The 27,823-nt window shown below is 40.8% G+C and overlaps 1 protein-coding gene across 1 annotated transcript in view; it reads left to right on the top strand.

Moving 5' to 3' along the window:
* The first annotated feature begins 1,449 nt into the window (after window positions 1–1,449).
* The window catches only part of sos2 (son of sevenless homolog 2 (Drosophila)), a 51,382-nt gene continuing 25,008 nt past the window's right edge, over window positions 1,450–27,823 (top strand). The window contains 5 exon segments of the mRNA XM_071201663.1: window positions 1,450–2,240; window positions 17,833–17,958; window positions 18,384–18,515; window positions 19,827–19,991; window positions 21,014–21,220. Of these exon segments, the coding sequence (XP_071057764.1) occupies window positions 2,157–2,240; window positions 17,833–17,958; window positions 18,384–18,515; window positions 19,827–19,991; window positions 21,014–21,220 (714 nt within the window). The 5' untranslated portion in view covers window positions 1,450–2,156.

The raw sequence follows: 27,823 nt of genomic DNA, 5'->3' as shown, positions 1-27,823 counted from the left end.
TTGGAAGCCAGAATCCTCGCGATTGAGAAACGGACAAAGAGTGGAACAGGCTAGCAAATGTGCAGGTGTGCGTCATATGAGAGGCCCCGCCTTACATTTTCCGCCACAGATTTGGGGAAGTTGGTCCGTGCGCAAAGCATTGTGGGGATTTTAAGACCGCGGGCCGTTTCTCAATCTCGAGGATACTGGCTTCCAAGCCAATATTTCAAGGATGCTACTTTGCTTGTTAGCCTGTTCCATTCTTACTCCATTCTTCTTCGTTTTCCGAAGCAGTGGCTTGGAAGTATACTTGCTTCGTTTCTGAAAGAAGTGACTTGGAAGTACGCGACTACCAAGCCAGCATCCTCGAGATTGAGAAACGGCCCAAGACTTTAAGAGGTTGACACCAAATCAAGACCAATACTTTAAGCGGTCAAGACCAAGACAAGACCTAGACAAGACCAATACTTTAAGAGGTCGAGACCAAGTCAAGACCAAGACCAAGAACAAGACTTTAAGAGGTCGACACTAAATCAAGACCAAGACTTTAAGAGGTCGACACCAAATGAAGACCAATACTTTAATCGCTCGAGACCAAGACAAGACCAAGTCAAGACTTTAAGAGGTCGAGACCAAGACAAGACCAAGACCAATTCAAGACCAAGACTTTAAGAGGTCGAGACCAAGTCAAGACCAAGACTTTAAGAGGTCGAGACCAAGACTTTAAGAGGTCTTAACTTCAGACATATTTTATATTATTTGAGCCAACATTCTTTATATGTGTCTTGATTTTTGAAAAACTTTGCTTTTATTTTTATCCCTGGTAAACATTCGTTACAGAAACCTGATTCTGATTTGTATTCCTAAAAATGTGTTTGCTTCTGTTGCACACTTTGCACAGAGACAGAACATCCAGCCTCTTTTTTTATAGAAATTAATAAATCATATTTTTACTGTATTTTCTTATGTAATAAAAGAGTAAATAAATAAAAATGAATTTAAAATAATAAAACTGCACTGCCCTTTCAGTTCAAATCCAGATATATTATATACATTTGTATAGTAGGCCTACTCTTATTGTCATTTAAAAAAAAATCTTCATTAATGTTTCTTGATTTTTTCAATTACTTCCTTGTTGTGAAATAATACTTTGCAATACAAATTATTTTGATTCAGATATTTTATTCCTGAAACTGTGAATCTTCTGTCTCCTGCTGGGATATGCAAAGAGAAAGCAAGTCCAGCCTTTTTCTTTTATTATATAGAAATACAAATCATTATTCATGTTTCTTGTGTTTTTCTTAAATACTTTCCTTGTTATGAAAACCTATTTTGCAGTAAAAAGGGTTCTGATTCTAAATCTGTCTTCTGTCTCCTGCTGGGACTCCAGTATGCAAAGAGACAGAAAGTCCAGCCTTGTTTTTCTCCTCTGTCCAATAAAGAGCTCAGTTCCGCAGCCTGTCAGCGGAGTTACGAACATCTCTGACTTCTTCTCAACCAAAAAAACACCTCGACCTCCGCACGAAATGCCTCGGACTCACCGCTGTTTTTGGGGGGATTTACGATGGATTTTTAACGTCTGATCACCGCGGTAAAAGATGCCTGAATGTGAGGTGTCCAGCGCTGGAGAAAGAGTGCCTTTTCTGGAGCTAAACGGGTCCGCAACATAAAACACAAGGCCAGCCTGTAGCATCTAGTTAGCATCTTGTTAGCTGCTAACGCTGCTAACAGGTGTTCAGGCAGAAAACATCCAAACACAACGTGTAGCTGTTAGTTAGCTGGCAAAACAAGCCCATGACTTAACACTGAACTTAATATGCCTATTATTCGCCTTTTTAAGCAAACGCGAAGTAGCAAGTATAACACTTAGAAACATTGTTGTTAGCCGATAGCTCCTTTTTCAGTTAGCCGCTGTTTACAGTAGCTAGCCTCACTTAGCATCCCAAGCTAACGAGTTAACTTTATAGCTACATGTGCTTGTTTTTATGTTGTAGCTGATTTTTCGCTCTTTAACTGGATTCTACTGCCAATTTCGGTGATTTTCTTCACGTTTGCAAGCGAGGCAGTTGGAGTTTTCTCCACCGTACCTCTGCCCCGGACTGACCCCCCCCCCACCCCCCCCACAGGACTCTCTATCCGGGGCCGATGCTGACAGTTCAGCCCGGTCGCCAGGAGCCATGCAGCCCCAGCAGATATACGACTTTTCCAGTGACGAGAACAGTCACAAATGGAGAGGCCTCTTCGTGCAAGCTCTGCGGAAGGTAAGACTGTGTGATTAGTACCTCTATTAACCTCCAAAAGTCACACAACCTGTCTTAAATACAGGAGATACACTGGTTCAATGGAGGCACTTACTAACCCAGACGTCAATATAAATAACAACAGCCAAAGCATGCAAATGTCACAAGCAGAACATACTAATTGTCTTCTTTTTACATGCAAAGGGAAGCTTTTCTTCTTTAACTTGCATTTGCAAAATCTGCTGTAAATGAATGACATCAAATCAAGACATGACAACAAAAACAATAGAAGCTTCTGAAGAACACTGTGATGATTACTACCTCTTTATTAACCTCAGTAAGTCACACAAACTGCCTTAAAACACACATGCAGTAGATACACTGGTTCAATGGAGGTACTTGTTTCCTTGCTAACCCAGATATCAGCATCAAAAACAATAGCTCATTTATATTTTTATATATATATTATTATGTGGAATAGAAGTAAATGCTAATGTCACCAGCAGAACATAGTTATAGTCTACTTTGTACATGCAAAGGGAAGCTTTTGTTCTTAATTACATCAAATCAAGACATATAACAAAATACCAGAAGAAGTTGACATTATATTGAGCACCATGCACAGAGGCGCTGGTTTATTAAGTAACCCAAACCTCAACAGTCGACATCAAAAACAACAGCTAAGGTTTATTATGTGCAGAAGAAAATGCTGACATCACCAGTATTTGTGTACTTTTTAAATGCAAAGGAAAGCTTTTGTTATTTGGCTTACATTTGCCATTATTGACATCATATAAAATCAGGACATGACGTTAAAACACAATAGAAGCTTCATTAAGATGACGACAAGCTGAAGGTATGGAGGCACTTACTAACCCAAGCGTCTGTCTCAAGCTCAAAAGCTATAACCTATAACAACATTGTGTGTGATAGAAGTAAACGCCAATGTCATCAGCAGAAACCGCTTTATTGCAAACTGATTTTTTTCTTTGGTTTGCATTTGCACAATCTGCCACTAAAGGGGTACATTTAATTACAGCATATAACATCCGTATGACACGCAACACAAATAAAGCTACATTGAAATGAGCACTAGCTATGGTGCTGATGTCAATGCTAACCCAAACTTCTGTCACAAATGTTAGTGCCCCTGACAGTCAATACTTTATTGACTACTTTTCTGCGTGCAGATAGGAGCGTTTTCTTTGGTTTGTAAAAATATGCTCTGAAAAAGGGGAACTTTAAATACACATTTACAGTAAAGCACAAAACAAAACTGAAGTTACAAATGGTTTGGTTTCCTTTCTAACCCAAACTGTCAGTATGGGCAATACAACTATTGCATTACATGACATGTCACTTGTTAGACGCTTTTATCCAAAGCGACTGTCCACAGTACTGAGTATGTAAATCACCACAGGAGCACTTTGGGGTGAAGCGTCTCAGGGACACAACGACATGCTGACTGCAGTGGGGTTTGAACCTGTGCTCCCCTGATCCGAACACCATCCACTGCGCCACACACCTCCTATGTTGCACCAAGCAAATGCATAATTCTCTATGTTCGTAATGCAGATTTTATTCTTTGGTATGCACTTGCAAAATCTCCTACTAAAAGGGGTGCATTAATAACATCACATCTCACGACATGATTTTAAATGCATGTAAACCAGCTACTGGACGGTGCAGGCTGGATCAAGGTTAAATAAATACAAAATCTAAAATGTTGTGTGCTGAGCAAACGGGCTTAAAAAAAGGCCACGTCCTCACTGATTAAGATATTTTAAAGCAACATGGGCCACGTGTGTGTGTGTGTGTGTGTGTGTGTGTGTGTGTGTGTGTGTGTGTGTGTGTGTGTGTGTGTGTGTGTGTGTGTGTGTGTGTGTGTGTGTGTGTGTGTGTGTGTGTGTGTGTGTGTTGTGTGTGTGTGTGGTGTGTGTGTGTGTGTGTGTGTGTGTGTGTGTGTGTGTGTGTGTGTGTGTGTGTGTGTGTGTGTGTGTGTGTGTGTGTGTGTGTGTGTGTGTGTGTGTGTGTGTGTGTGTGTGTGTGTGTGTGTGGTGTGTGTGTGCTTTTATTGGAAGTTGCCTCTCCCTTTTTCTTAAGAAATGCAACTTAATTCTCAAACTTTACAGACAGGAAACATTTTAATTGTAATGTCCGTGCTCAGCAGGGCTTAAACGAATCGGTTCCTTTTTGACTGTCCCTCTTCTTTCTTGCATCATCTTGGCTTCTCCCTGTCATCACCAGGTTTATCCCCCCCCCCCCAAGTCGTCACCTTCTGCTCGTTGCTAACTGAAAACACAAAGTATGCATCGCTCTTTTTGTTTCACTGTCAGCTTTTTTTCTTGGCATTATGTTCTACTGTTTTTACACTAGAAGCTGCACCAGGCTCTGCAAGCTGCTTTCCTGTGTGTGTGTGTGTGTGTGTGTGTGTGTGTGTGTGTGTGTGTGTGTGTGTGTGTGTGTGTGTGTGTGTGTGTGTGTGTGTGTGTGTGTGTGTGTGTGTGTGTGTGTGTGTGTGTGTGTGTGTGTGTGTGTGTGTGTGTGTGTGTGTGTGTGTGTGTGTGTGTGTGTGTGTGTGTGTGTGTGTGTGTGTGTGTGTGTGTGTGTGTGTGTGTGTGTGTGTGTGTGTGTGTGTGTGTGTGTGTGTGTCCGACCACAAGGTCCTTTCTTATGTTTCCTGGAAACTCAAAAAGAGTCACTCATGGGTTAAGAGCAGGGCCCATGCAGTTGTGGGAAAGCACGGTTGCCGTTTAAAGTAGAGACGAGACATCTTTTGCGAAGTTTCCATTGTGCTTTTGAGAATCAGCTTGGCACATTAAGATGGTGCAGGAAACAAATGCTGCTGACCTTTGTGACAATTTACAATATATCATCTGCATTTCATTTATCACAATGGAAACTTGTATGATACACCCATGGACATTTCACTGAGGATTTAGTACCGTTACTTTCAGATTGATTTTTGTATTTTGTGCCTTTTTTACTGGGACATGTCTCCATGCTTTAATGTTCTTTATTGTTCTCATACTGCCTGTGCTGCAGCACCTCTTGTCACCCTCTGTCTGAAACCAGAGCCCAGTCTGAGGGGATGTGGAGCATTTACAAAAAACACACTACAGGAGAGGGAACACCACACAAAAGCTGTAACGGAAGTCACTACAGTTTAAATGTCTTAGCATGTGAACATTTAAAAAAGATGCTGATTTTAAAAACAATGAATTTGTTTCTGAAATAGATGTGAACTGCCATAATGCACCGGGGCGTTGTTTTGGTTATTAGGAAGAAAGTATCAGTAAAAATCTGCATATTATTCAGAATTTATAGAGATTAATATCGGTTTAACTTTTTACTATCATTGTTTTTCTTTTGGTGCCTTTTGTCAGGTTCTCCGCGGGGTCTTAAAAAGTATTAAAAGTTGATCAATCAATTTAGCGGAAATGAAGGCTATTAAAAAGTATTAAACGGCATTTTCCAAGGTGTTACATTTTGTAGCTTGTTTTCAGTAAGTATCTGAATGGTCCAGAGAGGTTGTGTTCTACCGTCTGCCTGAATGTAGTCACTGCGTAGGTGTGTAGTGAGATTCTGTGGAGTTTATTGATGGCATCCCGTTGGGTCTGACGTCATCTGAACAGGACGTCGCTCGCTCACTGCTTGATAGCGCGAAGGCCCGTTTACGCCGGTTGCTAAGCAACTTCGTTATGGGGAAATGCAAGTCTGCGTCCAAATGGTTGGAAGATAAGGAGGAAGGACAATCAATACTGTATATAGTCAATGTGAGGTTAAGTGTGTCGCCAAGGTAACCGGTTAAAACTCCAAGTGGAGATGAGGTCTTAAAATGTATGGAAAGGGTCTTAAAAAAGGTCTTAAAAGGTTTTACATTTGACTTCAGGATTCCTGCTTACACCCTGAGTTAGTAACGAGGGTAGTAACTATAGTAACCACGCAGTGTAGGCGAGGCGATCGGCTGGGTTGTCGAGCATAAATGTAAGGATACAATTGGCTTGTTTGTTAGAAGTGAGCTTTACAATAGATGGGGACGCAACGCTTTCAAGTCGAGCTCCCGCTGTATCTTTTCATCCGCAACGAGTTTGAGGAACGTCTGTACCTCGTCCAACGACCACGGCGTGTGTTTTTTTGCTGCCATTTCTTTATGGAGTTGTTGAAATAAAAAAGACTTTGTTGAAATTAGAAATACTTGCCGACGGTAGCTTGTCTGTTTTTAGTGGCGATGAGGTCTTAAAATGTATGGAGAGGGTCTTAAAAAAGGTTTTACATTTGACTTCAGGATTCCTGCATACACCCGGTTTGTGTTCATTTCAGTAATTGGTTGTATTGGAGTGGTTTACTGAAAGCACCATCAAGGCAGAACTGAGGAGTACAATCTGTTTATTTACAAAAGCAATGTATTTTTGCAACAAAAGGGCCGGGACATTGTTGATGTTTCTCCATGTATAAAGCATCCCATCCAACATTAAGCTAACCCCCTGACAAAACCAACAATGTCCCTTTTTCTCTGTTTACTCACAACTTGAGTCAGTCTGAAAACTTAATTTAAGACTGCATGTGTTATTCTTTTATAATACACAAAGCCACCACAGTTTGAACTTCTCAGCATGTGGACAAAAAGGACTCTGATAAAAATAGCGAAGGAGTTCCTGAAATAGATGTAGAAGTACGTGCACATCAAGTGTATTTTCAGAGTATGAAAGATGCACGACTGTTCTCCAAAATACATGACTAACTTTTGAAACTGAGCTCGGTTAACTGCTGCCTTTGTCTTTGAAAGAGCAGCTAATGAAGCGTCTGCTGTTAACTCTTGCTCTGAGGTCAGTTATCTCTTCCTTCCCCTTTCTATTAGAAAATGCAAAGTAACGTACGGCACACAAAGTGAGGCGCGCACTTGTATTAACTAAGAGCGCCATCCATTTTATCCCCTTTGTTTTATTGTGTTGACGTCAGAATTCTTTTTTTTCTACTGACGTCAAACTTTGCTTTTATCAACATTTTAAGTTACAAAACAGTGTAAAGTCTTTTTTGGGGGGGATTGGGTTTTTCTGACGGTGAGTTAATACAAAAAAAATACTGAAATTTGTATTAAGAAGTTAAAGTAAAAATATGCAATAGAAACTTAAAGGTCCCATGTCATGCTCTTCCGGTTATCACCCGTCCCCTTGTTGTTATGAAGCTTGTTCTGCATGTGAACGGTCTGCAGAGTCAAGGACCCTCAAAGTGCACCCTGTAGGAGTAAAACTCTAACACAGAGAAGACCTGGCTGTGCGGCCCCAGAACGCCTCGTTGGACATTTCTCTTTTTCCATTGTTTACTTCTTGGGTATAGCGACGTATTTCGGGTACAGTGACGTTACGTCCGGAAAGGTAAACACCGGTGGTCACTCACGGTAACGCCCACCCAGCCAGTGATTCGCTGTTGGTTGGCGCCTCCATTCAATTCTTCCTATATAGTTAGACGGCGCGGGAAGGGGGTGTGTGCGGCAAGAGAGATCGTCGGAGCAACACGCTCTTCCGTTTAGAAACCAGTTGTTTAAAGTCCGTGTTACCGTTTGTCTGATCCGCCGTCCGCCGTCATCAGACCCTTCTGTCGCTTCACGTTCCCGGATTATTGTTTGCAAAACTGAAAGGAGCCGGTCATCTCCCAACCACCTTGAAAACCAGGACTGGATTTCCAAAACCGAGTGGATTACTAAAAGCGACTGACATTCTCCCGTGGTAAATTTACTGTTTTATTTATTTTGAAGAAAACCCGAAGTGGAACGTTTTGGATTTAAAATTGAACTGTGGGAAGAAGGATTGTTTGTGGGGTGTTCAAAATACACTTGCTATTTGTGATTATAATTGTTGAGTTGTGTCCTTTCTTATATTTTCTAATGTCATTCAATGTTGGGTGTTTGCAGTGAGATGTATACACCTTTGTGCAGCACAGACTTACTAAAACTGACTGACTATCAACATCTGAAACGTCAGGAGAGAGACCTGACTGGCAAAAAGTAAATAAAGAACCTAAATAAGTAAGTCAAACTGTCACAGCAGCCTTCCTCACACACACACACACACATACACACATGGCGGGACGTTGCGAGGCTCGCTGCTGCGAAGAGCGGGACACTGTGATCTGGCTCACTGGTGTGGGGTCGGCGAGACACCGTGGAACTCAGCCTGGGCACACACACACAGTGTGTGTGTGTGTGTGTGTGTGTGTGTGTGTGTGTGTGTGTGTGTGTGTGTGTGTGTGTGTGTGTGTGTGTGTGTGTGTGTGTGTGTGTGTGTGTGTGTGTGTGTGTGTGTGTGTGTGTGTGTGTGTGTGTGTGTGTGTGTGTGTGTGTGTGTGTGTGTGTGTGTGTGTGTGTGTACTATAAAGAGATGCTGTTTGAGAAACCAATGTGAGTTTGGAACATTGAACAATGTAAATCTATTCTAGTCGACCTCAACAATGGAATTCTGATCAGTAGAAATGGCCGTGAACATGGGACCTTTTTAAAATAAGAAGTTACAGTAAAGATGTGCAATAGAATAAAAATGGTTATACAAACATTAAAGTCAAGTAAAAATGTGCAATAAAATATATGTATTAAAACAGAAGTTATACATTAGAGTAAACAAAGGAATTAAAGTACAAAATCTACAAAAAAAGTGCACAGTGTAATGCAAAACATAACGACGATACATATTTGAAATTGTGCATATTGCAATAAACAGAGTTGTGTATAACTTAAACAAACAGAATATAAAGTGTAAACAATAGGTTTATTTATGAAGCAGCATAGTGTTTTTAAATGACACACGTTTTCTTCTTCCTCCTCCTCCTCCTCCTCGTCACCGAGTCGATGGATGAGGTGAAACTGAGAGCAGGTGTTGCTGCTCTGACTGTCTGAACATGTTGCTCAGCGCCGGAGGGCAAACCGGCCTCTCTCTGACGCAGGAGACGCTTGTTTTGGTTTTCACTGACTCTGACTCACAGCTGTCCACCGAGGGAGGGGGGTTCCCTGGACCCCCTCCCTCGGGATGATTTTAGATATATGTGGAGAGGTGAGATTAAAGAATAGTCACAGGCCATCAGACTGTTACACACCTGAACTAGAACATCCATAACGTTCACCTGTTTGCTATTTACACATTATGTATCACTTTTTGATTGTATTTACTTGCATTATTTTATCTGTTTTATTGTGTTGCACTGTTGGAGCCTGGGACCTAAGATTTTCATCGACATAACGGCACTGTAGCGCTGTACGAATGCCAATGAAAGCCTCGAGTCTTGAAAGGTAACCAGGAAGTGGCTTTAATCACTGGAGCTGCAAGGAGAAGTAAATCGACAGCGGCAAATATTGTCCTCTTTTTTTTCTTCTGAAAGCGTCAATAGTCAACTCTATAATATCGATATATTGATTTTCTTTTCTTTATCTTGTCCAGCCCTTATTTCATTTAAACCACTAATGTCATTATTACCCAAAAACCCTTCGATATTCTGACACACTTTGTTATTCAAATATGACATGATTGAAGATTTTAGCCATGCACTACTCAAGTTTTCCTTAAAAATCGGTAGTTCAGTAATTCTAAAAATGACATATATTTATTTTAGCGATAGATTTGGAATAATAGTAATACATCCAGAGAGTTCAAAAGAGCGTGTTTTTATCCAACAAAATATTCTGTAACACTTTAATCCATATATGTGGGTGTTGAGCCTTTTTAAAAAAACACAATTACTGCGTAGAAAAACATTTTACTCGCATCTCCGCGTCGAACTGTGTGTTTCGGACAGGATGTTCCAACAGGTTGCACTTCCTGTGCACCAGCCCCAGGCTCATTAACACACACACACACACACACACACACACACACGACTCTACACACAATATCAAATCAAGTGTGTGACATAAGTGTGTCCTCAGACAGAGGAGGAGGGGGGCAGCGGGGCTGGTCACTGGGTTGGGTCAGACCAGGGTCACGGAGAGAGGCCCCACACACACACACACACACACACACACACACACACACACACACACACACACTGCTGACGGGACAACACTCAGGCTGTGTGTTTGTGATGAGAGGAGCTTAATGTTAGAGTGTGTGTGAACTTGTTGTGTGCATGAAGGTTTGTCTTTCTTCTACAGTTTGTGTGTGCGAAGGATTTCAGTCTCGTGTATATATCTGCACCGTGTGTTAATACTGGATGTGTGTTTTTACTAGTACTGTGCACTTGTTTTTCACGTGTGTGTGTGTGTGTGTGTGTGTGTGTGTGTCCATAGGATTACCTCTCTTTGTTTTAGTATGTTTGTTGCACCATGTATCTTGTGTGTGTCTGTCATTGTGTTTCTTTCCGTGTGTCTCGGTGTCTCTTGCTCTCTTACTTTATGTGTGTGTGTGTTCATTTGTATATCCTTGTTGTTGTTGTCTACAGTATCTCTACGGTTCTGTGTGTCCCAAGGATTACTTCTGCCTCTTTGTCTTAGAGTGTGTGTCGTATGTCTGCACCATGCATCATTTGTGCAGTGTGTGTGTTGTTTTGTGTGTGTGTGTGTTGTCTCAGCGTTGATCTCTGGCCTGCGGTTCCCCAGACAGTCTGGTTGTAATGGCAGATGATGTCATGGTATGAATCACAAACAGTGACACATGCTCGGGTTTAATAACAAGCCCCACACACAGACCTGCAACCTGAGCCTGATGCAGCGCCACGAACACGGCCAGGAAATAATCAATTGAATTAGAAATGTTAACCCTGTATTAACACCGCCTGGCCTCCATTATTACCTCACACTCTGTTCCTCTGCCGCCAGCACACACCACACCGTGTGTGTGTGTGTGTGTGTGTGTGTGTGTGTGTGTGTGTGTGTGTGTGTGTGTGTGTGTGTGTGTGTGTGTGTGTGTGTGTGTGTGTGTGTGTGTGTGTGTGTGTTGTGTGTGTGTGTGTGGTGTGTGTGTGTGTGTGTGTGTGTGTGTGTGTGTGTGTGTGTGTGTGTGTGTGTGTGTGTGTGTGTGTGTGTGTGTGTGTGTGTGTGTGTGTGTGTGTGTGTGTGTGTGTGTGTGTGTGTGTGTGTGTGTGTGTGTGTGTGGTGTGTGTGTGTGTGTGTGTGTGTGTGTGTGTGTGTGTGTGTGTGTGTGTGTGTGTGTGTGTGCCGATTTTGGGGGGAAAAAAAAACAATCTAATTGCGATTTTCTTACAGATGTTGCGATTCGAATTGCGATATTTGTTTTTAAGCGACCCAACGGAACTTTATTGTAAAATGCGGCCATAACTCCGGCTAGGAAGGTCGCATCAACGTGCTCCCGTCTCTAGCACTCCCGCAGCCAGCTACGAGTGAAAGAACTAAACTTACATGAAACTTCCGTTGCTTTAAAGTCAAGCTTCAGTTTCAGACTCACCCTGTAATAGAAACATGTGATGGAGCATCACTAACCTGACTCAGACGGTTCACCAAACCATCTAAAGCTCCATTGGAAGCCATTTGGAAAGGGCAGGCACTTTCAAAAATACTTGGCAGGTGATTGGATCAATCTGTCTATCACCTTCTATCAGGGGCCACTTCTGATTGGTTAACAATGGCTGGTGCATGTGGAGCACAGCACTTCTGATTGGTGTGGATGACTGACACACAAGAAGAAAACAAAAAAAAATGTAAAAAAATAATAATTTGTAAACAAAAAAAAAAGGAAAAAAAAATCGCAGGCTTTGCGATTTGATAATCGCATCATTTAAAATCGCGATTTCGATTTAAAATCGATTAATCGTTCAGCCCTAGTGTGTGTGTGTGTGTGTGTCCTCTGTATAAGGCTGTATCTAATGATACCTTTCAGTAGCGATGGTCTATAAAATGTCCACCCAGATGGATTAACAGCATTTTCTAATAGTAAACTACTATATTTCGATATGTTATAATATACGTGTATGTAGGGTTTTGTCTAAGCCAGGTAACGGGAGCGCGGCGCCCTCTTACTTGAGGCGTGCCCCCTCATAGCAAAATGCTGATTTCCCCCGTAAAATGTTAAAGTGATCCCAGATAACAATATTTCTGTTCGTCGAAAACTGTGTAATTACTTTAAAAAAATGGCGTCAAATAGAGCGCCAGGCGACACAGACCGCTTTGTTTACGGAGCTCTGGCGTCGCGTTGTAGTTTACGTCCGCGGTGCCATCTTGTATACGGGCGTCATGCTCTCGTCAGAATTGATATATCTTATACACATGATCAGCGCCACAGTATTCCCCTCGAACTGTATTTTATTATTACCACCGTTTTAATGTCACACTTAAGAAAGGAATGTAAATATTTTGAAATCCGCACTTCCTGTTTCAGAATAAAAGCATTTCCTGTAGACATAATCCTTGCACTTATAAACACATTGCTTTTATTCAGAAATAAGTACCGTGCCTTTTTAAATCCATAAATGAATAGAGGGCATTTTGAAAAACATATTTCCGCAGCTGTAACCTTTCAGTTATACTTTGAGTTTCTACATAATCTGGACTATTTTGTGTGCATATATCCGTTCCTTGCTACATGCTTTTGGCGTCAAATAATCTGTGTCGGTTTCCAGGATTAATATTAGTGATGAAGTTGCAATTTCGGGGGGAATTTAATCTTATTTTTGAGGTGAAATGTCTGTGGGTTTGGAGATGTATACTAATGCTGCGTCTACTTTTTCCACTTAAGAAATTTCCCCTAAACTTTGAGTTATGAGCTGCTCAGTCTGCCTCACTGTCCTCCGTCAGATGTCATTATTTCAGCGTGTTTAAGATACTGTATGCTTCTACAGTGTCAAACTAATGCACTTATAAGCATGTCAAATGTGTTTTTTAAAAAGTGTCTGCAGGCGCCCTCGTGTGATTGTGCCATATGTTTAAAGAAAGGGTTTATAAACATGCTAAAAATGGCATTATAATATTCACGGTTTTTTTCTCGATAAAATATAGTAAGGTGGCAATACTGTGGCGCTAATCTTGTATATAAGATATCAATTCTCACCAGAACATGACGCCCGTCTGACGGCAAGAAAGCTGTGTGTCTTGTTGTCAGACTCGGGGTGTTTCTCAATGTCGAGGACGCTTCCTTGGTAGGACATGTCTTCCGAGTCCTTCAGAAGCGAGGCAAGAATCCTTCCTAGCCTTGTGAAACGAAGAATGGTCGGAACAGGCTAACGGGTGTGCGTCATATGAGAGGCCCCGCCTCACATTTACCGCCAAAGATTTTGGAAATTGGTCCGTGCGCAAAGCATTGTGGGGATTTTAAGACCGGAGTCTACACATGTGCAGCCTCGACATTTCCCGCAACGAAGGACGCCGGCCTCGGTAGGATTCCAAGGATCCTGGACATTGGAACAGTCCTTCGGCGGGACTCGATGACGTAGCGTCCTTGTAATAGTGGCTCTGGAGGAGCCTTCCTCGACATTGAGAAACACCCTCGTTCTATATTCACTACATAGCAGCTCGACCTGCTGTCAAATTCTCACATTTAAGAATCTACAACTGAACAAAGCTTCGACTAAGTTACAATATCAACATAATAATTAGCCAATCCATTAATTCGATTATTAAACTTCCTATTTTAGAGGTGAAAACTGCTTTTTCTGGCATTTTTCTCGAGTAATGACATAAAATAGTTGCAGAATATTGTTCTCTCTTTGCAGCAGAAGTTTAATAATCCTACAGGAAATGTCCGTGTGTAAATTTAGTCTAGGATTTGTTACATTCATGGATCAGTTTTGTGCTCGGTGTGTGGTCTTCTTTTTGCACTTCAGCTAGAATTGGATCTAATGTAAGACGCTGAGGTTAAAACATCATCATTTTCCTGCTAGTTTCTGTGTGTGTGTGTGTGTGTGTGTGTGTGTGTGTGTGTGTGTGTGTGTGTGTGTGTGTGTGTGTGTGTGTGTGTGTGTGTGTGTGTGTGTGTGTGTGTGTGTGTGTGTGTGTGTGTGTGTGTGTGTGTGTGTGTGTGTGTGTGTGTGTGTGTGTGTGTGTGTGTGTGTGTGTGTGTGTGTCATGGTTTCTCTGCTGGTTCTGCTCCATTCTGTAGTACGAGCTGCTGCTGCCACACACACAGACACAGACACACACACACAGAGAGGTTGGGACTTCCTGTACGCCAGCCTTTCCCTCCTTAATGGACCCATGAAACTGAACACCTTTATGGCACAGGAGGATGCACATATGATGGAAGGAGTATGAATTGAAGCAAATGGAAGACATGATGCTTTACTGTCGTCTGTTAATCACTGCTTTCATTTATCTTTAAATATATTACCGTTTTATTCGCATTACATTTTTTATGTTATTTGATGTTTTTCTTTCTTTTTTTTCTTGGTTGTGTATATACCTTTTTATTCTTAACAAAGTTCATCGGGTAACGGACTAAAATAGAATAAGAAATATATATTTGTATTATTCATACCACAAAGTAGACGATAGAAGATAATGATATTGGTTTTAGAAAAAGTCTGAAAAACCAACATAAATATCTAACAAAAAGCAAAAAAAGACCTGGAAAACGCTGTAAAAGTTACAAAGAAAAAGTCCCAAAAATACCATAAAACGCCCCAAAAAAGATTCACAAAAAAATACCATTAAGGCAAAAAAAATCAAAACTAGTATAAAAACAAATACCTAAAAAAAATGACAAAAAAAACTCAGAAAAACGCCTAAAAAGTGGGAGAAATACCCCAAAGAGGACGTCTTCTGCAGATATACTATGTTTTAATATTTTGTAATGTTATTATAGTTTTCTTCAAATAGTTCTCATCTGTATTTTTACATTTTTGTTTTACTTTTATGTATGCACCATGACATCAAGTCAAATTCCTCGTACGCGTCATCCTACCTGGTGACAAACCTGATTCTGACGTATTAAGCCATCCATGCTCTCAGTGGAGGGACTCCTGTTCAGATTGTGTGTGTGTGTGTGTGTGTGTGTGTGTGTGTGTGTGTGTGTGTGTGTGTGTGTGTGTGTGTGTGTGTGTGTGTGTGTGTGTGTGTGTGTGTGTGTGTGTGTGTGTGTGTGTGTGTGTGTGTGTGTGTGTGTGTGTGTGTGTGTGTGTGTGTGTGTGTGTGTGTGTGTGTGTGTGTGTGTGTGTGTGTGTGTGTGTGTGTGTGTGTGTGTGTGTGTGTGTGTGTGTGTGTGTGTGTGTGTGGGGTTTCAGCCCGTGACTCACCGCTCCTGCTCTCCTGTGGAATTTGGTCGAGTGCCTATTTGTGTAAGAGAGGATATATCTTATAATCCACTTCTGCTTTGAAATGTATTTTTTCCAAGTGGCAGAGTTTATTCTTGTGACCCGCCAGGTCTTGTGAGTGAGCATGGAAATAGAAAATGACGAGCAGAGACGCAATCGCCGGGACTTTTTGTTAATGACTGTTAAACAGAAAAAACAAGAGGGTCTTTTATTGTCGCCTAAAGTGAGTTTTATATTGAGCCGCTGAAGCTGACACACACAGAGCGTTACTCCTGTGGAGTCGGAGCAGAGGAATGCATGGCGCTCGCTCGCTGCTGACCTTTTTACTCTCCTCTCACATTCCTCAACACGGGGGCAACGTTTTGTCATCATAAAGCGCCACTTTACTTTATGCCAGGGTAATTCCATCACCACCATGTGAACAGGTCCGAAGAGAGTCCAAAGTATTCAGTTCACTTTTATATTCATAATAAAGCAGATTTTGGGATTTCTTAGAAGCTGGAAAAGGGAAATCTTTCCTATTTTTGTTTGAAAATGTACCAAAAATAATTATTCAACAAATAAAATAATGTGCGATAAACAGATCAAATGTATATATATAGTTTATCAATATCTTTTTAATACTAACACCAGTGTATATGATGTTATATCCATGTGTATATATTACTGTAAATAATGTTTTTTATATGTTAAATATTGCAGTACGAGTCGAAGTTCATTAATTTAACTTCTGATAAATATTTGTGTTTAATTTTCTCTTTGACATTTTATTTTTATAAATTATATGAATTTTTATTGCATATTTTCACTTTAACTTCTAACATTTGGGTAAATATTGGTATTTTTTAAATGTATTTCTCTTTATTTGCTTCTATAAGCAACTGTATTACATTCCCCCCGGGGTAAATAAAGTATTCTGATTAAGATTACTATTATATGTAAAAATACAATCAAATAAAAAAACTATGTATAAATTCAACATGTGGTTTTAAGGTAACTAACCAGTTAACCCCCCTCTCTCCTATTTTGCACAATTAATCGATATTTTTTGGTGTAAAATGTAAATATTGACTCGTGCACGGTTCAAATAGCAGGAAGCACAATATGTGTTAAAGGCTAAATATGTTATAAAATCTAAATGTTAATGCAGAGATACCCCGGCCAGCAGACGATATTCTACAGACCTAAAAATATATGTTTGGTACTCTTTAAAAAAAAGACCATTTCAATGTGTTTTTTTAATGACAACTGCATTTATAATCAAAATGCCCCTCTTAACTTTCTCCCAGTGTAATTCCATCACTCACATGTGAACAGGTTTCTCAGCGGAGACGAGAGTGAATGCTCGTCTCCTCTCGGTTTCTCCCACATAGTATGTTTTCCTCCCCTCTAAGTCTGCTTTGGGTGCTATAATAGGTTCTCAACGGACAACATTCCTGGGAGAGGGCACGGCCCAATGACGACTACTTTTGGGAGGTTTGGGGGGGGGGGGCGTTTCTCTCTCACTCCTCCTCTCTGCACCTAAAGCCTCCTCCTGTCAGGCTGGCTCTCTACTGGGAACCTGGATGACTTAATTCTTCTCCAATAGAAACCTTTTTAAATGCTTGTTTGTTTACCTTTTTATGGAGAATGTATTTGCTGAGAGATACATCGTTTACAGAGTCTTGCCGGAGGCTGGAGATGCGGATGGTTCTTGTGAGCGTAGAGTAGTAGGCTTCATGTCCCTGCGTTTTCAGGCATGTTTCACATACTTGTGTTGACACCTTGCTGACATTTTTCAGGTGTTTTTGGAGTATTTTTAGGTAGTTTTTCAAAAAAATTCAGACTTTCTTTCAAAGCGTTTTGGTGGTATCTTTTCCAGTCCTTTTTAAAAAACATTTACGGGGCATCTTTTTTGCACCTATTTTTTTGTACATTTTTCAGAAGTCCCAGAACAGTGAATTAAGCAGTTTCCAGACACTTAAACCAGAAATGTTAGATATTATAACTTTAGACTGATAATTAAAAAGGTAGTTTGGCATTTGAGTCTTGGACTGTTTTAGTCCTATCCAGCGATATTCAAAGAAATTAAAGAAAAATAGGAAAAATACTTCCTTTTTTGCCAAATAATGACAACTTTTCATGTGTATATATATCGACCTTTTCATAATTTGAAATTCAATAAAAGTACAATAAACTAAATAAATAGTAGCCTAAGCTTATATTTGTCCAAATTGAGAGCAATTTCAACCCAAATAAAGTGACTTATTCTATCTAAATCATACATCAAAACACGTAGTGCTAATACCTTCAAGAACCAGAGTAATAAAATATCTTCCAAGACTCAATCACGCTCCATAAAGCAATAAGTTAACACTTAAGAAAATGTACCTGGTTGAGTTGCACGGCTGTCATCTCATCTTTTGAATCTCTTGTCTCTCACCCTCAGGTGCAGAAGCAGGTGCACCCGAACCTCACGGCGAAGGAGGACGCGCTGCAGCACATCGAGGAGCTGATCCTGCAGCTGCTCAGCATGCTGTGTGTCGCGCAGCCGCGCTCCGTGCAGGACGTGGAGGTGACGCATCGCAAATATACCCTATACATGACGTGAATGTTGTACATTGACAGATTGCAGTTGAGAAATTCCACATGACTAATTTCAGTTTTAGATTAGATTGCTTTATTGTCACTACACAGAGTACAGCGAAATTCCAATCATTTCCGATGGTGCAATCACACATAACAGACAGTATAGCTAACACTTTTAATGTATAAAGTGACTCGTCTTCAAAGTCAACTTTATTGTCAATCTTTCAGTTTGTGTACAGACAGAGCGATCGAAATATCGTTTCCCACAACCCCGAATACAAATATATGTATATACCTACAGTATATATACACAATCAACAGACACATTTTTACATATGCACACATTAAGGCATATACGCTTCATGCTTCCACATTCATCGAGTGTTAAGAGTGATTTCCCCCTTCTTGCAGGAGCGCGTCCAGAAAACGTTCCCCCACCCGATCGATAAGTGGGCCATCGCTGACGCTCAGTCGGCGATTGAGAAACGCAAGAGGAGGAACCCCTTACTGCTCCCCGTGGACAAGATACACCCCCTGCTCAAGGTAAAGACCCCCCAAGAGTCAAATCCTGAATTCACAACCTTAAAGGTGGGGTAGGTAAGAATGGAGAAACCAGCTCGAGTGCGCTAGAATTTGAAAGTACGCAGCCGAAAAATCTGCCCCTTCCTTCAGACTTCCTCACAGAGCCCCTCCCCCAACCCACACGAACGCGCACATGACCAATGAGGGCACGAGATAAGTTTGTGCACAGATGGAAGGCTGACAGGCAGGTAGGCCATCCAGTTACTTTAGCCGGGCCGGTTCAGATGATTGGTCTTGCTTTTTACAGCGCCACGGCTTCCACTGATGACATTTGCATTTAATGTATTTATTTTCAAAGCATGTAATGTATTCATTGCTATCGGGATGCTAAGAGCATTCCATTGAATATAACTACCGTACTTTCCGGACTATAAAGCGCACCTGCATATAAGCCGCAGAAGCTAAATTGTCCGTCTGTCTTTTTTTGATTTTGATTTTGATATACTACATTTTTTCTCTGCATTTGACCCATCCTAGTGTTAGGAGCAGTGGGCTGCCATTTTGAACGTTCTGTCTCTCGGTTCCACTTTTACTTTGGCGCGCTACCTGTCTCACTCTTTTCCGGCCTCCAGCTTTTCCTGCTGGAGCCCGCCGCTTAAAGGTGGCGGGCGCGGACCGGTCATAGAGCCCATAGAGTTAAAGGTGGTTAATTGTACCTGTAAAATCCATAGATTTAGGAGGTTCCCTAGTGGCCGTTAGCTGTACACAAAAAATGGGGGGAAAAGTCGCGGCTTATAGTCCGAAAAGTACGGTAAGTGTTTCTGAAGTGAATTACCTACCCCACCTTTAAGTCAAAGTATAGATCAGCGAAAAGTACATTTGTCTTGGTCTTGTGTTGCATTAATGTATAAATTGCATTTTACTGCTGTGAATGTTTTTGACTTATTTTATAAATTGTTGTTTCTTTTCATACTTTTTTATATTTTTGGGATTGTTTTCAAATGTGTTGCTCGTTTAATCTGGAGCTATGTATCATATTCTATCATTTGTTTGTTTTTTCGTATTTCTTTTCGTACCTAAATTTGGAAATTCTTTACCTAATTATCCGAACTTTTGTCTTATTTTCAGTCCATTTTTCATCCATTTGACATTATTTTTGAAGTTTTGGGACATTACTCTCGGTCCTATTCACCTGCACAAACATGTTCTTAATTATTTTCAAAAATGTCCACGAGTATTTTTTCGGGTTTTGTCTTTACTTTATTCACATATTTTTTAAATAAATAATTTGTATCTGCGCTTTAACCCATCATTCAATATACTGCTCAACAGGAGGTGTTGGGCTACAAAGTGGACTACCATGTGTCGCTGTACATCGTGGCTGTGCTTGAATACATATCAGCAGATATCCTGAAACTGGCGGGAAACTACGTGGGAAACATCCGGCACTACGAGATCAGCCAGCAGGACATCAAGGTGTCCATGTGTGCAGACAAGGTGAGGGTAACGCTCCCAATCAGCAGCTTGAACCATCCTTAACTGTGCAAAACGTATAATACTAGGGGGAAACGTGTGGTGCAGTGGGTTGTGTGTTGGTGTTCGGATCAGGTTCAAACCCCACTGCAGTCAGCATGTCGTTGTGTCCCTGAGACGCTTCACCCCAAAGTGCTCCTGTGGGGATTGCCCACAGTATTGAGTATGTAAGTCGCTTTGGATCAAAGCGTCTAACAAGTGACGTGTAATTTAATGATTATTACCCTTATTGATATTTATTGTAATATAATTTTTTTTACATATAGGTTTTAGTACAATGTGCATATCTTTACGTCACTTATGTTTATTTACATACAAGTCTCCTTTACTCTGGATCACATTACAGCAAAAATTCAAATAGGCATCTTTAGTACGATACTTTTACAGTATCCTTGATCTGTTTTTAGATGTTGAATACATGTTTACTTTTACAAAATGTCCATTACATTTGTATTCCTGGGACATAGTTAGGAGGTGTTTTAACAAAAGCTTAATATTTTCTTTTGAAATTCACATATTTCTTTCCAGATGTATGTTTTCTGGCAAATGAGCGATACTTTCCCTTTCCATATACTCCCTATTTTTGTTTTATGAAGGTAGTAATTGCTCTTAATTTACCCCTGGTATCTACCCTATATACACTTGAAACTCATTTGAACACGTAACTATTATTTAAGCCATTTATTTTAATGTCTGGACACTTCTTTACTCTCCCCTGTTTTAAAAAAAGGTAAAAGATGTGGTCATTTCTGAAACATCATAAACGATACGATAATACTTTATGGTCCGATCAAGTCTGAAATGTGACTTGCATTACAGCAGCTACATGTGTAACATCAACATGGACAAATATCAAGACGCATGAACAACAAACATTTAACATAACGGCACAGTCGCTGAGAGAGAACGGTTTCAAAGACCCTTTAGCGTGCTTTCGATCTGATAAAGAATTGGCTTTGACTCTGATCGCTTACTCGTTTCTGCAGGTGTTGATGGACATGTTCGACCAGGAGGAGGACATCGGTCTCATGTCTCAGTGCACGGAGGAGCCCTCGTCCTCGGGCGAACTCACGTACGACGACCTGGTGCGTCTGGAGATCGCCGAGGAGCGTCAGTACCTGCGAGAGCTCGACCTCATCATCAAGGTTTTCCGCCAGCACTTCCTGTCCAACCCCAAGATCTTCACGCCGCAGGTGAGGAACGCCCGCTTAATTAAAAGAGCTGTCAAACTGCAGCGAACGTTTTGTCTTTATTTGGACTTTGATCAAAGGAAGGGTTCTTCATATCACCGTTAACATGCTGGCGCAGAATCGAAAACAGTTGGAATATAAATGAAACTCTTATTTCGGTCCTGTTTTCACACCTTCTGTTCCCGTGGCCTGGAAGGTGGCTCCACCGGATGTATTAGTTCGATCACCAGTTGTTGTTTTTTAATGCTACTGTTGATTTTTTTTATGTGAAAGCAGAAGGAAGCCTCACAAATAAACTTTTTCTCTGATGTGACCGGGCGAAGTGTTGCAAAAAAACGACTTTTGCATGTGTAGCACCTCTAGTCCTATCTCACACCAAGAACAGAGGCACTAACATCTACCTAGGTTCGAATAGTGGTGCCGTGAATAACTCTGGGAAGACATTTACATTCAATAGTGCCAACAATATGACAATGAATGAAAATAAAAAATAGAGCTTTTAAACACAAAAAAAAAAAATCAGTTTCGGCCAATACCGATCGCCGATCCGATCGAGTGGGCGGGGCCTATTGAGCGGAAGCACTCTCTTTTCCTCCCTCTCTCTCCTGACAGCCTGTCAGTATCGTCTCGTGCAGCTCACTGATCCAGTAATGACTGAGTGACCCGACAGTGAAGAATAAATATATTAACTAGTTTAGCTTGTTCCAGAGGTAGATCAAATAGCCAAGTGTGTTAGGTCTAACTCTTACGGAGCGTCCACACTACAGCTCCAAAAATAGCTTGGAGCTGGGCGTGTCTGGAGCTTGGGGATTTTATTCAAGCAACACGGCCAACAACCAATCACATGAATCTCCCGCCCCCGACATACAAAGCAAAAAACCCCGGGGATTTTATGCGAGCAATATATATATATAAACTCCCCAAACAGGCGAAAACCTACCAGTTTCACCCACTGTCTCTGCCACCTCCCTCCATGCCTGGTTCCTCCGGTTTGTATCCCGGGAGGTGAAGAGGGTCTGGTCATACAAAACCGGGTGATTCGCTACGGCGATAGTTAGTTTCTCCTCCGACTTTTTTTGAAATATAGAAATGAACGGTGGGATATCTCTCCCAGCTTAGACGCGGTTTGATTGGCTACGGCTTGAGCTGTCAGATTTTGGGAAACGGGATTTGATTGGCTGGCGCTGGCTACTCCGGCGTCCAGGCGACCAGAAGTTGAACAATGTTCAACTTCTGGTCGCCTGGGTCGCCTGAGACGCCTCGCTCGGCTACCCACAATTCAGTTCGGCGAAAAAGCGCGGCTACGTGACGTCACCCCATTGAAAGTGAATGGGCAGCTTGGAGCTGCTTGGAGCTTTCGACGCTGTAGTGTAGACGGGCCGTTAGTGTGTGTTTCGCTCCGCTCACCTGTCTCTGCTTCACACACGTTGCATACCGCTATTTTATTGTCTTTTTGGACACCTTAAAATACTGCCAGACCGGTGAAGCCATTTTGGCGAGCTTGTTTTGCCGCACAGAGAAAAGTGTCATGTATTTTACGTCATGCGATCGGCCGATATCCATCGATCGGAGCATCCCTAGTCTCTTCCCTCTGATTAAGTGTGTGTGTGTGTGTGTGTGTGTGTGTGTGTGTGTGCGTGTGTGTGTGTGTGTGTGTGTGTGTGTGTGTGTGTGTGTGTGTGTGTGTGTGTGTGTGTGTGTGTGTGTGTGTGTGTGTGTGTGTGTGTGTGTGTGTGTGTGTGTGTGTGTGTGTGTGTGTGTGTGTGTGTGTGTGTGTGTGTGTGTGTGTGTGTGTGTGTGTGTGTGTGTGTGTGTGTGTGTGTGTGTGTGTGTGTGTGTGTGTGTGTGTGTGATCACAGTAATTAATAATTTCAGGAAACACTTGATGCTATCTGCAATAAGGGGGGAACAAATATGTGTGTTTATCGGCATCAGCAGATAAACAATATTGCCACAAAGCCAAATCCCTATTTTATTTTGAAACAGGAAATGGTGACGATGGGTTAGCTAACAAAAACTTGACTTGTGTCACTCTGTATATTTTATCTTAAAAATTAAATGTGCACCTTTTAAGATAAATTAACCTTCATGTGCAAGAAATAGGAAAGGTACAAAAACAATTCAGTAGCTGACTGCTTACTCTAAAGCCAGCTTAAAAACAAGTCAAGTTTCCAACTAACTGGAACCCTAATTATAAAGCCATTTTCAGCCAAATCCTCCATAAGAACATTTACAGATTAACCCTGTAATCGGCTAACCTGGTAATCAGCATCAGGAAGCACGTGGAAGTATGTAAACCGATTTTAAGTGTTTATTTAGGTATTAAACCTGAAGAAAAGATGCCCTTAAAGTAGTATTTTTCCTATTTTTCTTTGAATATTGCTAGATAGGACCAAAACAAAACTACTTTTTAAATTATCAGTCTAAAGTTATAATATCTAACATTTCTGGTTTAAATGTTTAAAAACATCCAACTGCTTAATTCACTGTTCTGGGACTTCTGAAAAAAGTACAAAAAAATAGGTGAAATATTTCTGAAAACTTTTACAAAAAAGATCAGAAAGATATCCTCAAACAAATAAAGAAAATATGTTTGAAAGCTTTTTTTTCAAATATATAATAATCTGATAATTATGGGACACATTTCAACATTTGAGAACAAATTAAATGCCTGAAAAGTGGAACTCAAATGTATTGTAAAAAAATGTAAAGTCCCAAAATCATGTGGAAAGAAAATATCCTTTTTTCTTGGGAAAAGGTGTAAAAAATTATTCCAGAAAATAAGTAAAATATTTCTCATGTCTGAAAGCCTTCCAAAAAATATGTATGTAAAGTGTTTAAAGAATGGACAAAAAAAAAACTCCCCGACCCCTAAAAATAGTTTTACATACAAATTGTTTATTGAGGCTAAAGTGTCTTAAAGGGGACCTATCATGCAAAATGCCATTTTTAATGTATTGTATACATAAACATGTGTCCCCGGTGTGTCGGGGAACTCACGCAGCGTCAGGAAATAAAACCCTCTCTTTTCCTCCGTACCCAAATGTCTAAAAACGGGGCTACAACGGAGCTGATCCAGATTTGCGTCCGATACGACGTAATATCGGAAATGTAGCCCGGCTTTACACCCACGGGCCTATCAGAAAGTTGCTATCAGAAACAATGCCTGACGTGTTTTGGACGTAATCTCGTCTTTGTTTACATTAGCAAGCCTCGCTAACACTCAGAGCTAACCTGTACTGGAGAGCACATGTGTTTTAAAAGCAGGAAATAAAGAAAGGAACTCACCTTGTGATAAACCCGCAAGAGAAAAAGCATTTGAGCTCCATACTGTTTCAGAAAGAATCCTTGATGTGGTTTAGAACAGGATGGGGTTTTATCACAGCAGAATTTAACTTTATCTCCGGTAGAATTCTGATCAGGCATTAGCTCCGCCTCCTCTTTTTTTCAAGCTAAGGACCCAAAATCCGCGTTTCTCTAACAGGGCTGGAATAGAGGGTTATCAGCAGTATGAGGCATGGCTACAATGGGGGATCTGTTTGGTATTTGAAGCAAAACACTTCAAAGGTATGTTTTGTATAGGTATGGCCCTACAATATATTTTTACAATATAGCATAATAGGTCCACTTTAATATTAAATTGTGAATTAGGTGCTGTGAATTCCCCTAAATAGAAAGCAAAAGAAGTGGAGCAGTGGATCTAGGGGCTGAGAAGGGAAAGTGGAGTTGAATGGGTTGCTGTGGTTTTGCATATTTTAGGCTGGGTGATTTGTGGTATGATTTGGGTGAGGAGGATAAACCTTAGCGAGGCCCAGAGGAATGCAGAGCGTGTAATTATGTTGACACGGGAACAACATCTGCAGCCCTTTGCCAAAATAACCTCAATTATGTCTGTTGTAACAGCGCAGCGTAATCTGAAATCACTCCAGGAAAGTGTTTTACGGTGAAATAATGACGGAGTGAACTTCTATTCTATTCGTCTCTCGCTGCTGTTTTAGGATCCTTGACTAATGATTTCCTCGGGCTGTTTCTGATTTTGTTTAGTCGTCCTCACCACTGTGCTTTAGCTTTTGTTTATCTGAGGGAGGAAGGCCAAGAATGGGAGCACTTTTTTTAAAGCATTCAGTGTGTAAAAATGCTCTTCAATGATCTGGGTATTGTGGTTTTCCTGTGGTACAAGGAAGAAAGAAATGTGAAGTACAGTAGGGATGGGAATTTGAAGGCAAATGTATATTCGAATATTCAACCCCCCAAAAAAAACGGCTAACCGATTAACCGAAATGTACATATAATATGGGGGAAACATTTTTACAAAAAATAATAAAATAAATGTTCAAATAAGTATAGCATTTTGAATTCTATACTATTTTGAAGCGTGTGAAGGGAAGAAGACAGCTCTCACTCGCCACTCTGCTGTTCCTCAGCGACGCCCCCCTCCCTCTGGCTGAAATTATGAATGTAAGGCGTATAGTAATCATAGATAACACGGCAGGGTCCGTTACAGTTTGTTTTCATCTGATTTCAAATAAACAAAGTCTTGGCTTTCAGAATATTAAACTTGTTTTGGCAAATTCAGATGATAAATACAACTTTGAAGCCTAATGTCACAGCAGGCTTTGGAAAAACTTGTCCATGCTTTTATCTTCAGTAGACTGGACTACTGCAATGGTGTCTTCACAGGTTTCACTAAAAAATCTATTAGGGAGCTGCAGCTGATTCAGAACGCCGCTGCTCGAGTCCTCACTAACACTAAGAAAGTGGATCACATCACTCCTGCTCTGAAGTCTTTACACTGGCTTCCTGCGTGTCAAAGAATAGATTTCAAAATACTGCTGCCGGTTTATAAAGCACTGAATGGTTTAGGCCCAAAATACATTTCTGACCTCCTGCTAAATGATGAACCATCCAGATCTCTCAGGTCTTCAGGGACTGGTCAGCTTTCTGTCCCCAGAGTCAGAACTAAACATGGTAAAGCAGCGTTCAGTTATTATGCTCCAAATATCTGGAACAAACTCCCAGAAACCTGCAGGTCCGCTGCAACTCTGACTACTTTTAAATCCAGGCTGAAGACTTTTCTTTTTGCCGCTGCTTTTAATTGAACTATTCATATCTTAGACTGCACTGTAACTTTTATCCATGTACTTTTTCTTTTTATGTTTATTTTATTAGCTTTTCTTTTTAATGACTGATTTTAAATGCCATTTTCTTAATGTCCTTCGTTTTTTGTAAAGCACTTTGAATTGCCTTGTGTTGAAAAGTGCTATATAAATAAACTTGCCTTGCCTTGCCTTGTGACGGCATAATTACAAGCGGAGAACGGAGTAACTTGACGTCACAGCAGGCACAACAACAGCCGGTGTTTCTCATGAGGGTTTTCCCCGGGAAACAAACACGATACACACAAACGCAAAAATACACAAACACACACACACACACACTCTCGCGAGCTTCTCCCAGACCAGTAATCCAAACCAAAATATCTTCCCTCCGTAGTACTTTGATCGCTTGCTCCTCTAATAATCAATCAGATCGATGGATTCCAGAGAAGAGGAAACTTTGAAGGCCTTTTTCTCAAAACGATGACTCGATGACAGTCATTATATAATGTGACATATTTAGCTTAATATTTGCAGTACAAAAACAATCCTGATATCATTAGAAAGCTAGGAATCTCCTTTTTCCAACAGTGTATACAACTCAACATGTGTCAATGCATCTGATTTCGATGGAGCAGGTCACATATATGCAAAAATGATACGAATAAAGTCTGGAAAAATCCTTGTAATAGCTCTGGAAAAATTGCCTAAAATATAGCAAAATACCAGAGCATGTCGTAAAAATAAATGAAAATGTTTTGAAACTTTTCTGAGAAAATGGCCTCAAAACATGTGAATAAAGTCTTGAAAAAAGTCCTTGGAAAAATGTCCCAACAGAAAGTATGCGAGCAGTTCACCCTCTCCTCTGCGTCATATCCCCAAAACCGGCATCCAACATGTGAGCTAAATACCAATTATTACATGGCTTAGTTGAATACTCGATTCTGATTGGTCAATTCAGAACACGTGACACGTTGTTAATCCAGTAGTACAGACCGATGTCAAGGACTTATTGACCGTTGTTAAGGACGCTCACATCTGCAAAAATAAGTCCGTTCGATTTAACTGTATACAGTTTGCTTTTCGAACTGGGACAAGGAAACAGCGGAGAAGTAACGGGGCAGAAACCCTCCTTTTTACGCAGCGGTCCAGACATAGACATCAAACGGCAAAACATATTCAGTTGCCAGTTACTTCGGCATTAGGGCAGGGATATCTAGATACTTCCCAGGGTTTGCCATAATGAATTGTGCTACTTTTAAAGCAAGCAACGATGTTTTCAAATCTGTAATCAACATCGCTATCGAAGCAGTTCCTGCCGTTGCTAAGGAGGATCAAGAAAGAGAAAGTAAAAGAGGGACGTCAGATAAATCACCAGAAGAAGGCAGAGAGGAAGTAAACACTAACGGGAACACGGTATGCGCTCTGCAGGGTTTAAGGACTTGTTAGTGGATCAGAAACTGTGAACAGAGTTGGACAGTGCTGCCATAAAGTTGTTGTTGTCGCAGTT

Source organism: Pseudochaenichthys georgianus, chromosome 22 (assembly GCF_902827115.2).
Source record: "Pseudochaenichthys georgianus chromosome 22, fPseGeo1.2, whole genome shotgun sequence".
Lineage (NCBI taxonomy): Eukaryota > Metazoa > Chordata > Actinopteri > Perciformes > Channichthyidae > Pseudochaenichthys > Pseudochaenichthys georgianus.
The sequence above is the reverse complement of the archived record's forward strand: the minus strand, read 5'-3'. Positions and strand labels throughout refer to the sequence as shown.